We start from the raw sequence: 16135 nt of genomic DNA on the forward strand, positions 1-16135 counted from the left end.
TTAGAGAAGCAGCTCACCGCTGACTGCAGTGTACTGTGCTTGCCAATCTTCATTTCTCAGTGCATGAGGGAATCTAGGCCGGCCACTACAAATACACTGTAGTGTAATGGCTGTCCAATGCGCTACGGCTGCAATGTAACAGTGCTTTTTTAAGATATGCTACTGGCCACTGCAAATACATTTAGCGCAGCGGTTTCAGCGTTGTTACCAGCAAGTACCAACACAAAAATTGAACAATCAGACATGGAAATTGTACCTGGAAGCACTTGGTGGGTTTTTACAACAGTGCAAGTGTTTCGAGATATAATCTGAGACTACTATAAACCAACAGAGGGTATTCTAATATACTTTGTATGAGTATTTCTCTTGGCTGATGAAATTGTTTCGCAAAGTTGATTGATAGTAGTCTCCATAGAGTGAAGCTCATACTCGGCGGTAAGACCATGATCTGCCAGATGCCAGCCTGAGATTGCAGCCTAAATTTAATAAAAAATGCATTAGTTCAAAATGATCCCATTCTTTTTTTATCATGAAAATCACTGACTTTGAAATGTGAAACATGGTTACGGTAAGATACCAAATCGCTCCGAATCTCCTCAAGACCAGTGTGTAGAGCTCTTGCAGTGTGAATACTTCTTGCTGTCAATGTCAAATCTCTCTTCAGTCGCTTGCCACCTTTGGTGGTCTGATCAAGTAGTTTCCTCCAGAGTGGCTGGTTGTCTTGAAAACTTTGGAGTGCGTATCGTTCTTTATGAATTCTCTCCGAAACTTGGAGACCAAGACTTGCTGTTCTTGAAGCGAGAGGAATTGAATCCTCAATGGAGTCGATCAATCGCTTCAGCTCCCAGTCAAAGTTGGAGAATGCTAGCTGCAAGTTCTTCTGTATTGTATTGATTGAGTATGAGTTTTTCCCGTTGCTAACCAATTGGATAACTTTTCCTACACGTGCAAACTTTTTTAAACAGCATAAGCATACAGACAGACTCTAGATAAAGCTTAACAGATAAAACGAAGCTCACTTCATGCGCAATGGAAGAAAAAGAATTGATTGCCTTCCCGTTTAATTCGATAACCTTGTCCTTCAATTTTCCGGTCATTCCTCCCAATTCCCAAAGTTCTTCAGCCATCACATCTTTTTCTTCAAGATTACTGGAATATCGGATTGCAAAAGTAAGCTCCCATATTTCTGTCTGGTAAATTTCGAGGTTGGTTGGATTGCTCAAGTGAGAAATAGATTCGAAAACATTGGATGCTTTTGCTGTGGTGCTTGAAAGGGTCTTTGCAATACGTCCGATTTCTTCTTTGGAGTTTGAGCTTTGTAAATATTGTGATTGGCATGATTTACCAGAGAAGACTGAGCAGTATATACCGCTAACTGAAGGAAACAAATTGAAAAAAAATTTGGATCCTGCAAGCCAATTAGATTTTGATTCAAAGAAGGAACCAAAGCAATACAAGAGTATAGCTATCAAAAAGACTGCCAGAAGTGAACCCATTAAGCGTGCCAGGATCAAGTTGAATGGCAATAATATGATTTTCACAGTCATCTTCAAGCATGAGTTGAATGAAGATTTTGTTTTGTTGAAAAAGGACTGATTTTGATCACTTGTGAGCTGTATATCTGATTCTAACATGGTAGTTAAGTTTGGAGGCGAAGGCGGTTACTGTGAGTTTCAGTTCTTGGAGGTGAAAAAAGGTGAAAAACATCCAATGCCAAAGCAAGGTATGAAAAATGAAGAAAATTTGAAATTGACATAAAACAGCATAAACTGAAGAAAATTTGAAATCACATTTTCACAAGAAGGTCGTGTGGAACATGTCAGAACAGGAAGGGCCCCAAGTTTTTTTCCGCAGGAAGCTGGGAGTAGTGGTATAACCCCTCTTGTCAATCCTGCTACTAACGCTAACGCTCTGGACCAGGATAAGCCTGCTCCAGATTTTTCTATCGGCAATCGCAGGAAGCTGGGAGTAGTGGTATAACCCCTCTTGTCAATCCTGCTACTAACGCTAACGCTCTGGACCAGGATGAGCCTGCTCCAGATTTTTCTATCGGCAATTAGATCCTGACCTTGATTCCCACTCGACTGATGGCCTGGGAAGTTTGCTCGCTGCTCAACCGCAAGGCCCTCTTGCGCTGTCTCCGGGCAGATATGTAAATGGGAGCTGGCTAAGTGCCAGGCCCGGCAAGAAGAGACCATCATGTGGTACAGAAGCCTTGGCGGCGACGGGATCAAGATGAAGGAGCAGGCTGCCATGCTGAAAACCAAGGTTTCTCGGCTGCTTCTTTCTGTAAAAAACCCTTTGAAACACAATGACTGTTCTCTGATCTTCTCATCGCAGGCTGTATGTCTAAATTGGATTTTTACTGCGGAAAGAGCGCTAGCGTGACATATTTGTCAGGTGTTTGGGTGATTTGCTTTGAAGACACTCAAATACACCATTTATCCATGCCGCAAGATGAATTGTACCACTGACTGTTCAGTTGGATTTTGGGTATGACCGTCTGTGTCTTGATTCCATCCCTTCAACTGATACAGCTATGTATGTAATTGTTGATGCTGGAATCAATGCCCGAGGGGGACAGCTAGCTATCCAGCTGGTTGGTAAGAATAGAAATTAGAATGCTTCTGCAAGGGATCCAGTAATTTAAACCGTAACGTCATGGGCCAGGATAACTATTTCAACCTATTTCAACTCCACCTCCACCAGGGGTGAAGACATCATCCTCCCGAGCCGAGCTTGCTATGTACATAAACTCCGCTCAACCCTAGAAATTGTCAACAGCCCTCATCATCATGGTCTCAATCCAGTCTGAGCGGGCTTGGGATGGGAGACACATTTTGAGATTGGTTTCATCAGTCGGAAGTCCTTTTTCTTTTCTCAAGGGACACTTGAAGGCTGTCAGACAGAACGAAGTGCTTCTTGCAGCAACACAACCCTTCTTGTAGCACGCCGCCTAAGCGAACAGGATCACCATTCCCATCTCTGAATGGTATGTACATAAGTGGGCTTCCTCCGAGAACATTAGTTGATGGACTTTCTACTGATTCCCTCAGCACTGATACAGTATGCATATCAGTGCTTAAGTACATAGCAAACTTCCATCCTACTCGGCCCCCGTCTCCTCTTGATCGCCGACAACACCATTGCCGTCAGTCTTCCATTGCCCGGAACTTCTTGCCGATCTCAACACTCACTTCCTGCCTTACTTGACAGGCTCATCACATCTCCTTTCTAATCTGATCCACTTCTTCTGGTCGCCCTCAGAGCCGTTTTCTACTATTGATCCGAAAAAATCAATGAGCACATTTCGACACCCACGACTCCACTGTAGCAAAACTGTGGGACCTGGGTCTCCTCTTCTTCATTTCGGCCATGCACTTGGCAATTCTGATCATCATCCAACTTCCGGTCCCACTTGGCTCAAGTGTTTGAATACCTGAATCCTTCCAGCTCATATCCACCCACTTGTCCAAGCGTTTGACGGCTTGACTGAACAGGCTGCAACTCATTGTTTCGCATTCACTCTGCGCATAGCCCCTGCCCCCTCAGCTACCGGCTAGCCACCCCACTAGCCATTAGCCATCCATTGGCGGCCCTTGTAGTATGGGATGCGCACCTGCGATCCATCGAGCCTCAACAAAACTACCCCTAGACTCTCTAGCCGAACTTCGCGCGACCCCTCTGACGCCACATCTAAATCATCAGCAGTCTCCACTCGCATGAATTCCAACTCGGCCAACAGGACTCCTCGCGAGCTTTCCAGTCAACCCTCCTCATCGAGACTTAACTCGGCTGGTACATTGCCCTGAGCGGACCAGAAGGATTCCGAGAAAGAACCATCTTCTTGCAGTGAGTCATCCAGTCCATTCACCTTCGCCCCAGCTCATCCTCCAACAATACTAAAACTGCACTCTACTCTTGACAACAGCTGCTAGTGGCGAAAACCAGTTACATTCGTCGGCTGCTGCTCCTAGACAAAGTGAAGCTTTCAAGCGTCTGGGACAGGCAAGTTTGGTTTCGTCATGCATTTTCAAATCCGCACCTTCAACTCCCAATCAGCTGATTGGGAGTTGATCTGTTTTCTCCCTGGACCTCCTACATTACAGCCACGAGCGGGAGTAGACCATGGACCGAGCCATTTGATCCAAGACGGGCTGATCAAAAACATCGAATCCGTAGGCTACTCAACCGTCCTTGTCGAGCTGAACCTGTCCACGATCTTGAAGAAAGACAACTTACTCAAAACCCCTCGGCTGGTCTCAAAGACAAAGAAAACCTTAATGAAAATAATCGACTCTCACACGGCAAATGGTGAATTTGTCGTCACCATCGGTGGCGACCATTCTTTGGCCATTGGTACTCTCAGCGGCACTTTGAATGCTGTTCGTGTTTTTTTTTTGCTCTTCAAATATCCTGCCAATGGCTCCAAGAATTGATTGTTTTGTTCTCACCTCTGAAAAACATGACTCTATTTAGTTTCCGGAGGCTTGTGTGATATGGGTTGATGCGCATGCAGTCAGTCCTACGAAGCTGCCATTTTTTGTTTTGTTTCAATCATTCATGATCTGACCGATGAGTCTTAATGCGCATCACCAGGATATAAACACACCCAAAACGACTGAGTCAGGAAACATGCACGGATGTCCGGTATCATTTGTATTGTCAACCTCGAAAGCGGGGACATATCTTGAGCCCTTCCAATGGATCAAACCGTGCCTGCAACCAGACCAATTGGTTTACATCAGCCTGAGGGATATCAATATGGGCAAACGGAAAATCTTAAAAGATCACAACATTCGTTGTTTTATGATGCACGACGTTGATAGACATGAAATCGGGAAAGTCGTGGAAATGGTAAGCTAAGAGTCTGAACAATAATGCCCCAGCCTCCTTTTTCATGCAGCAATATCTGTTCATTGACGGTTAAACCCACCTTTGCACAAATGTCAACTCAAGCCAATGTGATTCAAACCCTGACCGTAGGACAAAGCTTGATCCGGTCTGCTATGGGTGAAGCGTTAATCTAAAAAAAATAAGAAGGACATCATCCTTACCCACACTATTAATTTGATAAAAATGCCCGCACCCTTTTGGCCATGTATCTTACATTGGAATAAAGCATCTCTGTAACTAGCCACTCAAGCATATCTGAAGCCTTGTAATCTGTAGCTTTCCTCTTTTTAAATTTTGCTGATATTTTCAGAATGAATCACATGCTGTGCAGAACAAATATGCTAATATAAATACGTAGATCTTTCCTGTAATTAACTCTGTCTCCTTTTTTTTGGAAGGGGAGAGCTGTCTTGAGAATCAGGACGTCACCCTCAGAATTTATTGTTATCAAAATCTCCACTGTGTTGTCACATATCTGAATGATTGGGCTTCATCCCTTGTACTGATTTGTAAGGCCCTATCATGCCCACAATCTATAAAGATAGTGCAACAGCGGACTCCGACGCCGCCATCTTGAACACTATACTTTACCTAACTTGACAAAGTCCACGCTGGTGGGAGTAGCACTGGCGCTGGTGGCCAACACTCCCGCGGGGAATGACTTTGGCCCAATGTGGGGGTGCTTGCACAGAGACCAGTTTTGATGCTAGCAAGTCCAACACAGCTAGCAGAGCTTCAATGTAAGCTTGCTTTTTTGCCTCTTTCACCTGCTTTTTTGTTTGATGGCATCTAATAAATAATTGGGTCATGGGGAGGGAAGCCAGATGCATGCGCATGTTCCCTCCCACTCACAATGTTCCAAGATGTTTTGCTGCAAGCAGCCACTGAATACTTAGTTGCAAGTCACTTCCTACAGTTTGTGGAACTTTTTTTATTGATCAGCCCCACATAGGGCGGGGGGAGGGGGCTTGTTAATTCTGGTACTTTAGTTAGTATCTTGTAACAAAATTGCATAAAAATAGTAGATATAAGTATATACTGAATAGGTGAACGCTGAGAACTCAGCAGCAACTCAATTGTTAGAAGAAAGCATGTGAGCTTTTGACAACCCTGGTAAGATAGACAGCTGATCTCTTGATTTCTTCATTGATGTATCCCATTTCCACTTCCTGTTTGATGAAACAATTAATTTTCCAAAGGTTTTCAAGCATCCACAGTCCTTTCTTTTTGAATGATCAGATAATATGGAAAACTGTTTTTTCAATTGAAGAATTTTTGATCTCAATATTTCTGTGCAGCCTTCAACAGTCCTTGCAATGTGAGCTTGTGTTTCTGCTTTGTGTATTTGGTCATCCCTGATTTGGAAAGAGTTGATATTTTCAAGCATTCTATAAGCTCCAAATGTCTCTTCTGAAGTGATTTTGGGTGAAATTGAGTAATTGACATATAGCAATGCGCATGTAATCTTCAGAATTGTGTTTGATATATTCTGTCTTGGGAAATAAAACAAACTGAACATTATCGGCTAATCTTTTGGCTCCACATTTGACCTTCTTTCTTAAATCAAGATCCTGAATATTGTCGTTTTGGAATATGCTTTGACCATCATGATATTTTGATTCAATCATAATCAGGGCTTGTAAAGTCTTGATGTATAAGGATCAAATTTAAAATCAACTTTATTTCCTGTTTCAATTTTATTTGGTGTGTTGGGCATTTGAATCTTTAGTTGTCCAAACTTGCTGATTCTGGATTATAATGATTTAAGTGTTAGACTCATTAAAATTTCCTTTTCCTTGCCAATAACTATATGGGACACAATACAAAAAACCAAACCATAAATTGTTGCTTTTAGCTGGAATGAAATAGAAAAGATGACAAACTGGAATTACCTTTAAAGATCCCTTAATTGCCAGTACCAGTGCTTAGCCTTAGAACTTGGCCCGCGTGTGGTGGTTTCAAGCTGCAGAAAAAATTGGTATACTGCAGCAGAAATTTTATGAGGATGTGGCACAGTTGTCCTGTTAAGTGTGCAGTGTCCAGTTAAATCACCCTGCCGGCGGCGGAGGGTACCCAAGTACCAAGGGGACATCTTTACACAATACATTCCAATAGATATTGTTATTTGTGCTGTATTGGATTGGGAGGCCCAATACCTATATCTTCAACTCCTTGTATTGGATCACTTTTAAAACAAACAATTTCTCAAAATTTTGGATTGGGTTGGTTGGGTGATCCAACACAAATCCATGCTATTGTTAGAAAAAACAATCTGATGCGGCTGAAATCCCAATTTATGGGTCAGATCAGTTGCAACATTGCTCTAGTTTGTGGAATTTCCTAGTTTGCATTTCCAAATTGCGCTTTGAATATCAAAATTCAGCACTGCATCACCCTATAAACTTGCATTTACACCTTGTAAACTTGTGTTTACACCTTGTAAACTTGCTTTTGCACCTTGTAAACTTGTGTTTAAACCTTGGAAACTTGCATTTAGACCTTGTCAACTTGCCTTAACACCTTTTCAACTTGCCTTTACACCTTGTAGAATATAGTTTACATGTTGTCAACACAATTTTGCAAGATGTAAAATCAGGTTTAGAAGGTGAACACCCTGGTTTGCAAGGTGAAAAAACCGGTTTACAAGGTAGAAACTCTGGTTGACAAGGGGTCACAACGTACAAAGCACAGTTTAAATTGTGTAAACCAAACTTATAAACCACAGTTTATAAGGTGTAAAGCACAGTTTACAAGGTGTAAAGCACAGTTTACAAGGTGTAAAGCACAGTTTACAAGGTGTAAAGCACAGTTTACAAGGTGTAAAGCACAGTTTACAAGGTGTAAAGCACAGTTTACAAGGTGTAAAGCACAGTTTACAAGGTGTAAAGCACAGTTTACAAGGTGTAAGTTCCTCTGGAACTGTTAATAGTGCCTCTGGCACTGTTAATAGTTCCTCCGCAACTGTTAATAGTGCCTCTGGCACTGTTAATAGTTCATCCAGAACTGTTAATAGTCCCTCTGGCACTGTTAATGGTTCCTCCGGAACTGTTAATAGTCCCTCTGGCACTGTTAATGGTTCCTCCGGAACTGTTAATAGTCCCTCTGGCACTGGAAATTCAACTTTTGAGAGTCAATTATTTAAGCCCCCCAAAAAATCAATGCAACATGAACACCTTGGAAAATGTGGTTTCAATTTGAAGTTTGGTTTAAACAATGTAAACTGCGGTTTGCACCTTGTGAAACCTTGTCAACCAGACTTTGTACCTTGTAAACCAGTTTTTTTCACCTTGCAAACCAGGGTGTTCAACTTCTAAACCTGATTTTACATTTTGTAAAATTAACTGTGGTTAACACCTTGTAAACTGTGTTTTACACCTTGTAAACCGTGGTCTACACCTATGTAAAATGTGCTTTAGACCTTGTAAACTGTGCTTGGGAACTGTGGTTTAAACCTTGTAAATGGTAGTTTACACCTTGTAAATGGTAGTTTACACCTTGTAAATGGTAGTTTACACCTTGTAAATGGTAGTTTACACCTTTTAAACTGTGGTTTCAACCTTGTGAGATGTGGTTTACACCTTGTAAAGTGGGGTTTGCACCTTGTAAACTGTGATTTAAACCTTGTAAATGGTGGTCTACATCTTGTAAACTGTGGTTTCGACCTTGTAAACTGTGGTTTACACCTTGTAAACTGTGGTTTACACCTTGCAAACTGTGGTTTACACCTTGCAAACTGTGGTTTAAACTAGAGATGGCCAAACGGGTCAGGGTATCTGTGATGGGTGCGGGTACTTGGTATGAATTTCTCCAATTTTGGACACACAGACCCGGACACTGCACCCGCCGACGGGTACCGGCGGTACCCCCACTCAATGATCGCACAGCCATTGAGTGAGATGCGCACTCAATCCATGATTGGCCATCGAGTGCGGACGTAGGCTGTTCATTGAGCGGAGGACACACCCCGCTTGGTGGCCAGCCATTGTGATCACCCCACTCAATGTCCGGTCATTGCGTGGGATGTGTTGTGTACTCCGCTTAACAATTGCCGGTCATTGAGGTGTGTACCCCACTCTATGACCGTTCATGCGGCTGACAATGGCGGGTGCCTGTTTGGTACCCGGGTACCTGGTGATTTTCCCGCCAAAATTGCATACCCGGACCCGTACACGGCACCTACAAACGAGTAAAAGGGCAGTGGCCAGTACCCCTCAACAGGTGCCGGGTACCCACTGGCCATCTCTAGTTTAAGCCTTCTAAAGTGTGGTTTGACCCTTGTAAATTGTGGTTTACACATTGTAAAGTATGGTTTACCCCTTGTAAATGGTGATTTGCACCCTGTAAACTGTGATTTACACCTTGTAAACTGGGTTTCATACCTTGTAAACTGTGGCTTACACCTTGTAAACTGGTGTTTACACCTTCTAAATATTATAAACTGTGGGTAAATTGTGGTTGAAACCTTGTAAATGATGTGTTAAACCTTGTAAACTGTGGTTTTCACCCTTGTAAAGTGTGGTTTACACCTTGTAAATGGTGGTTTACATCTTGTAAACTGTGGTTTACACCTTGGAAACTATGGTTTGCACCTTATAAACCATGGTTTACACCTTGTAAACTATGGTTTACACCTTGTCAACTGGGGTTTAAACCTTGCAAAGTGTGGTTTACAGCTTTTAAATGGTAGTTTACATCTTGTCAATGGTAGTTACACCTTCTAAATGATAGTTTACAACTTGTAAAAACTAGTTTACACCTTGTAAATTGTAGTTTACAAAACTGTGGACTAAACCTTGTTCAATGTGGTTCACACCTTGTAAACTGGGGTTTACACCTTGCAAACTGTGGTTTAAACCTTGTAAATGGTGGTTTACACCTTCTAAATATTAGTTTACACCTTGTAAACTGGGGGTGAACTGTGGTTTAAACCTTGTAAATGGTGGTTTACACCTTGTCAACTATGATGTACACCTTTGAAACTGTGGTATACACCTTGTAAACTATGGTGTACACTAACGGTGGGCCAGCTCCGCTAACCGTAGCGTAGCTGAATTCCGCTAAATTTTAGCGTAGCGTTAGCGGAATTGCGCCTTCTTTGCGCTAACACTACGCGCAAAGGGTGCGCAGCTAATTTAGCTGATAGCGTAGCATTAGCGCAGATGCGCGCAATTGCACTAACACTACACACGCAGGGCGCAAAAGAGCGCACGCTACGGTGCGCCACAGTGCTTTTAGCTGAAAAAAAGGCCTTTTTTTCTGCTAAAAGGGCTGTAGCGTAGCGTAGCGTAGCGTATGTGACTGTAGCTGCACAATAACACTAACAAAAAATTGGTGCGCTGTTAAGGCCGCTGAAACATAGCGCAGCGTAGCGGCGCTAACATCACGCTAACGCTACTCAAAATGGGCTGGCGCTTTTTGCCGCTATGCTAACGCTCAGTGGCCCTGTAGCGTAGTTTAGCGTAGTGGCCCACCGTTGTTTACACCTTGTAAACTATAGTTTACACCTTTTAAACTGTGGTTTACATCTTTTAAACTGTGGTTTACACCTTGCAAATGGTAGTTTACACCTTTTAAACTGTGGTTTACATGTTGTAAACTGTGGTTTACACGTTGTAAACTGTGGTTTACACGTTGTAAACTGTGGTTTACACGTTGTAAACTGTGGTTTACACGTTGTAAACTGTGGTTTACACGTTGTAAACTGTGGTTTACACGTTGTAAACTGTGGTTTACACGTTGTAAACTGTGGTTTACACCTTGTAAACAGTTGTTTACACCTTTTAAACTTTGGTTTACACCTTGTAAACAGTTGTTTACACCTTGTAAACAGTTGTTTACACCTTGTAAACAGTTGTTTACACCTTGTAAACAGTTGTTTACACCTTGTAGACAGTTTTTTACACCTTGTAAACAGTTGTTTACACCTTGTAAACTATGGTTTACACCTTGCGAACTGCGCTTTAAACCTTGTAAATGGTGGTTTAAAACTTCTAAATATTAGTTTACACCTTGTAAACTGTGGTTGAACTGTGGTTTAAACCTTGTGTATGGTGGTTTACACCATGTAAACTGTGGTGTTCAACTTGCAGTAAACTGTGGTTTACACCTTGTAAACTGTGATTTACACTTTGTGGATGGTGGTTTACACCTTTTAAATGGTGGTTTACACCTTGTAAACAGTGGATTACACCTTGTAAACTATATTTTACACCTTTTGAACTGTTGTTTACACCTATGGTTTACACCTTGTAAACTATGGTTTACACCTTGTAAACTATGGTTTACACCTTGTAAACTGTGGTTTACACCTTGTAAACTATGGTTTACACTTTGTAAACTGTGGTTTACACTTTGTAAACTGTGGTTTACACCTTGTAAACTGTGGTTTACACCTTGTAAACTATGGTTTACACCTTGTAAACTATGGTTTACACTTTGTAAACTGTGGTTTACACCTTGTAAACTATGGTTTACACCTTGTAAACTATGGTTTACACTTTGTAAACTGTGGTTTACACCTTGTAAACTGTGGTTTACACCTTGTAAACAATGGTTTACACCTTGTAAACTATGGTTTACACCTTGTAAACTATGGTTTACACTTTGTAAACTGTGGTTTACACCTTGTAAACTATGGTTTACACCTTGTAAACTGTGGTTTACACCTTGTAAACTATGCTTTACACCTTGTAAACTATGGTTTACACCTTGTAAACTATGGTTTACACCTTGTAAACTATGGTTTACACCTTGTGAACTATGGTTTACACCTTGTAAACTACTTGTAAACTATGGTAAAGTGTGGTTTACACCTTGTAAACTATGGTTTACACCTTGTAAACTACTTGTAAACTATGGTAAAGTGTGGTTTACACCTTGTAAATGGTTGTTTACACCTTGTAAAGTGCGGTTTACAGTTAGTTTACACCTAGTTTCCACCTTGTAAATATCAGAAAAGGCAGTTGACTTGTTGTGAACATGGGTTTATGTGTTTACAAGATTTTGTTGTTAAATGTTGCAAAACATTGTTTCTTTTTTTTACATTAGTGGGATTTTCAGGGTGTGGTTTACGTTTTTGCTGACTTGTCGAACCTAAAATGTCCGACCAGTCAGACTTGTCGAACCCAAAATGTCCGACTAGTCAGACTTGTCGGACATACATGTCCAACAAGTTGGACTTGTCGGACATGGGAGGGTTGGACTAACCTGTCCGACAAGCTCACTTGTCGGACAGCTCTGTCCGACTAGCTGACCTGTCGAACAGCAGAAAACAACCAGTGGGAACTGGTCGGGCAGCCTTGTCCGACGTCTACTCGGGCAAGGCTGTCCGACAATCTGGTCCGAGGACTGCTCGAGTGACAATGGCCGACTGCAGCACGAACTGGCAAGTCCGACGAGTGGTTGGGCCTCGCTGCTCGAGAACCCGTCGAGCAGAAATGTCCGAGTTCTGCTCGGACAGGAGGATCCGACGGGTGGGTTCGACCACCCATTGGACGCCATTTTCCGACATCTGGTCGGACATGCCTGTCTGAGCTCTTGTCGGACGGGTATGTCCGAGGGGATAATCCAGGCAGTGCCCTTGTACCGGGTTGCTGCGGGTAGGTTTTAATATCTTTAATTTTGAAGTGATGTTTCATGTTGATGGTTAAGTGATTCTACACTGCTACAGTTCTCCACCCATTGTTTAAAGACGGGTATTTTAAACTTGCGAAATGGCAACCCAAATGGATTGAAGAAGCAATTTGGCTCACCCGCAAGATGTGGGAAGCCCACTATAAACCTTCATCTTGGCTAATCACTTCCCAACTGCAACTACCCAATCCTTGTCCAAAGGTGAGTAAATTATGCATCTATTTATTGCTACCACATTTGGAATTTGAGCTAACATCATATGCACAGAAGCCTCAGACAGGTATCCTTGCTGGGTTGATGAGTGCATCAGGAGCGCGAGGAGGCACCACTACTACAGATCCACTGAATGTATGGCTTACAGGAGGTTTGAGTTTAAGGAGCAATGGAAAGCCAGTTGACCCCCTGAAGTGGTGGATACAACAAGGGCTCTCAGGAAATACACATGGCGGTCTGCTCAAAATGGCCTTAATGTTCTAAGCTGTCTTGGTTGGTTTGTTTACCTAATTTTTTTTGATTTCCTTGCTCAACAATTTCATCTGTAGCAACAATGGTGGATGTTGAGCAATCATTCAGTTTTGGAAGGGACTACGTTTTTGCAAGAAGGTACCGGCTTAGTGCAACATCGGTCACCAGAGGAATGGCGGTGGCATTCTACCCAAGGAATGGGAAAAAAAAGAAGGGAGTACTAAATAAGTGGAAGACAGAAAAGAGAAATGATACAAAGAGAAAGGGGAAGGAAACAGCAGCAAGAAAGTGAAGAAGGAGTGTTTTCTATGTTTTTAATTCAGTCTATGTTAGTTCGCCAGTCCAAGTAATGCATGCTTGGACAAGCCTTTGCCGCCACAACAGCTTCACACCCGCAGGACTGGTACCAGGGCAACTGGTGCGGGTACGGGTGCGGGTGCCTATAATTATACTTTTTTTTTGCAGGTACCTGCACCCGCCACAGGTACCCGGGTGCAAAGTGACATTCCTATACCGAAGTAGTGATATTTGGGAACTGATCAGACTATAGCTGCTACATTTGGAGGTTTTGTGGTCAGTAAAGGTACATAATGAAACCTTGGGGGCTTGTAAACATTATGGTCACCATCTGGCAGAAGGATTCCCAGGCTGGGATGAGATATAGTGGCAGAAACACCAAGAAACTACCAAAGTAGTGATATTTGAGGACCAATCAGACTGTAGCTGCTACATTTGGTGGTTTTGTGGTCAGGAAAGTTACACAATGAAACTTTGGGGGCTTTTCAACATTTTGGTCACCATCTGGAATAGTGATTTTTACTCTGGGATGAGATATAGTGGCATAAACACCAAGAAACTACCAAAGTAGTGATATTTGGGAACCAATCAGACTGTAGCTGGTACATTTGGGGGTTTTGTGGTCAGTAAAGGTACACAATGAAACCTTGCGGGCTTGTAAACATTTTGGTCACCATCTGGCAGAAGGATTCCCAGGCTGGGATGAGATATAGTGGCAGAAACACCAAGAAACTACCAAAGTAGTGATATTTGGGAACCGATCAGACTGTAGCTGCTACATTTGGGGGTTTTGTGGTCAAGAAAGGTACACAATAAAACTTTGGGGGCTTTTCAAAATTTTGGTAACCAGTTGGCAGAAGGATTCCCACGCTGGGATGAGATATAGTGGCAGAAACACCAAGAAACTACCAAAGTGGTGATATTTGGGAACTGATCAGACTGTAGCTGCTACATTTGGGGGTTTTGTGGTCAGTAAAAGTATATAATGAAACTTGGGGGGCTTTTCAACATTTTGGTCACCATCTGGCAGAAGGATTCCCAGGCTGGGATGAGATATAGTGGCAGAAACACCAAGAAACTACCAAAGTGGTGATATTTGGGAACTGATCAGACTGTAGCTACTACAATTGGAGGCTTTGTGGTCAGTAAAGGTAAGAATTGTCCAATACTGTAAATCAGAAAATTTAGGAGCAACTAGAAGATTTATTTCCTTTGTTTGAGTTTACTTGTATGTACAATGATTAGACAAACAAAGCGGAATCTTAAGGAAAGAAGTTTTACCTAGAAGCAGCACGAGGGCGGGTGTCAGCCTACGTGATGCCAAGGATATTATCCTTCTAGCTACACGTGGTGCAAAGCAAAAGATTAGAGTTATAAAACTCTAAGACAAGGTTATAAGGGTTAATTCCAACGTAATTGTTGGGAATTATGGCGTAAGAATAAGGCAATTTGGGCCAATTTGGGCCAATTTGACGTAATATAATTAATTTTAAAGAGGGGCCTGATAAATCAGGGGTGTTTAATCCCTCTAGAATGAAGAACTGGGGCCTGTAAACAGGGGTGTTTCAAATCCCAGCAAGAAATAGCGGAGAATCTCAAGAGAAGGGGCTTAAACTTACTAGTATAAGACCCTAGGGGCACTTGAGGTTCTTCAGGCGTGAAGTTGGGCAGTTGGAGGCGCTCAGAAGTGATAATCTTGAGGGCAGGGTGGTTACTGGACAGCTTCAGGGCGGAAATTGGGGCTAAAAATCACAAAAGTAGGTATTTTACCTGGCAAATCAAAGGCTAAGGAGGCTGTTGAAGGCGGGTAAAATTCTAGTAGGTAATGTAAAGCTGGGGAATCTCCTTTTGGGCGGAGAAGGGGCCCTTTTTATAGCCTAGGCAGGCCTCCAGGGGCGCCCAGGGGACATGTGGACACTTGTGGGCACATTCTGAGGCAATTTGGTTGCGCTAGAAGGCGCTGTGGGTCGTGGAACCTTGCGGCTTGGATACAAGGTTTGCCAAGGACCTTTTACAGAGGTTCTGCGTGATTTTACACATGCCTTACACGTCATGGGGGCTGGTTTGGGGGTTCTGTGACGCTCATTTCCGTGGAAATGTGCCACAGAAGGTACTAGAACTGGCTTCTGTGTACTTGTACACGTGTAAGCAGTGCTTTATACATGTTCTGGGGGCGCTCATTGATTGCTCCAGTTCATTTGATCCCTTCTACACATTTACTACAGTTGTAATTTACGTGTGGTGAGGCTTGGGAGAAGCTGGGGCGCTTTCTAGTGTCTCCTGTGCACGCTGCAAGAGCTCTTTTCAATCTAGAATGTTTTATATTGAATGACGTGGTAATTACATCTTGTTTGGTGATTAATTACATGTGTACAAGTCCTATAACACATGTAATATTGTTATTGGGGCGTATTCTGGCCCATTCTTACTTATTGGTAGCCTGAGCGCTTTGGTTGCGGGCTAGTTTATGCATTATGCATATATGTACACTATGGGCGCAGGCTTGAGCTCTCGGCAACAGAACACGCGGGCTGGGGTGCGCCACGCAACAAATAAAGCTATCTTTTGAACTGTACACAACACCTCAGTTATGTCACTGGAAATGGTTGTAAATATATGTACTTATATATATATGTGCATACAAGTGCATTCACGTGGGGCGTGATGCACTTGCTTAAACTTTGAAGTTAGTTTACACAAGGAAGGGGTAATAATTAAGGGTATGTGTAAGTGAGGTACCCTAGGTTATTTTACCTGTAGAATAAGAATCTTCTATAATATTTCACATATTAGTTACATAAAGCTGAGTAATTAATTATTTATATATGTATTTAATGTTTTTGCG

General features: G+C 42.4%; 2 protein-coding genes across 2 annotated transcripts; one reads left to right on the forward strand and one right to left on the reverse strand.

Moving 5' to 3' along the window:
• Positions 1-317: 317 nt before the first annotated feature.
• Positions 318-1634, reverse strand: PtA15_16A362 (uncharacterized protein; the record flags this gene model as incomplete). Its single annotated transcript, XM_053164044.1, has 3 exons — positions 318-476; positions 545-952; positions 1020-1634. The coding sequence occupies 3 exons, from the start codon at positions 1632-1634 to the stop codon at positions 318-320; spliced, it is 1182 nt and encodes a 393-aa protein (XP_053028009.1).
• Positions 1635-4025: 2391 nt separating this feature from the next.
• PtA15_16A363 (uncharacterized protein) lies at positions 4026-6670 on the forward strand (the record flags this gene model as incomplete). The annotated part of the gene is made up of 4 exons (XM_053164045.1): positions 4026-4385; positions 4480-4518; positions 4600-4857; positions 6665-6670. The coding sequence occupies 4 exons, from the start codon at positions 4026-4028 to the stop codon at positions 6668-6670; spliced, it is 663 nt and encodes a 220-aa protein (XP_053028010.1).
• Positions 6671-16135: the final 9465 nt, after the last annotated feature.

Source organism: Puccinia triticina, chromosome 16A (genome assembly GCF_026914185.1).
Source record: "Puccinia triticina chromosome 16A, complete sequence".
Taxonomy (NCBI): domain Eukaryota; kingdom Fungi; phylum Basidiomycota; class Pucciniomycetes; order Pucciniales; family Pucciniaceae; genus Puccinia; species Puccinia triticina.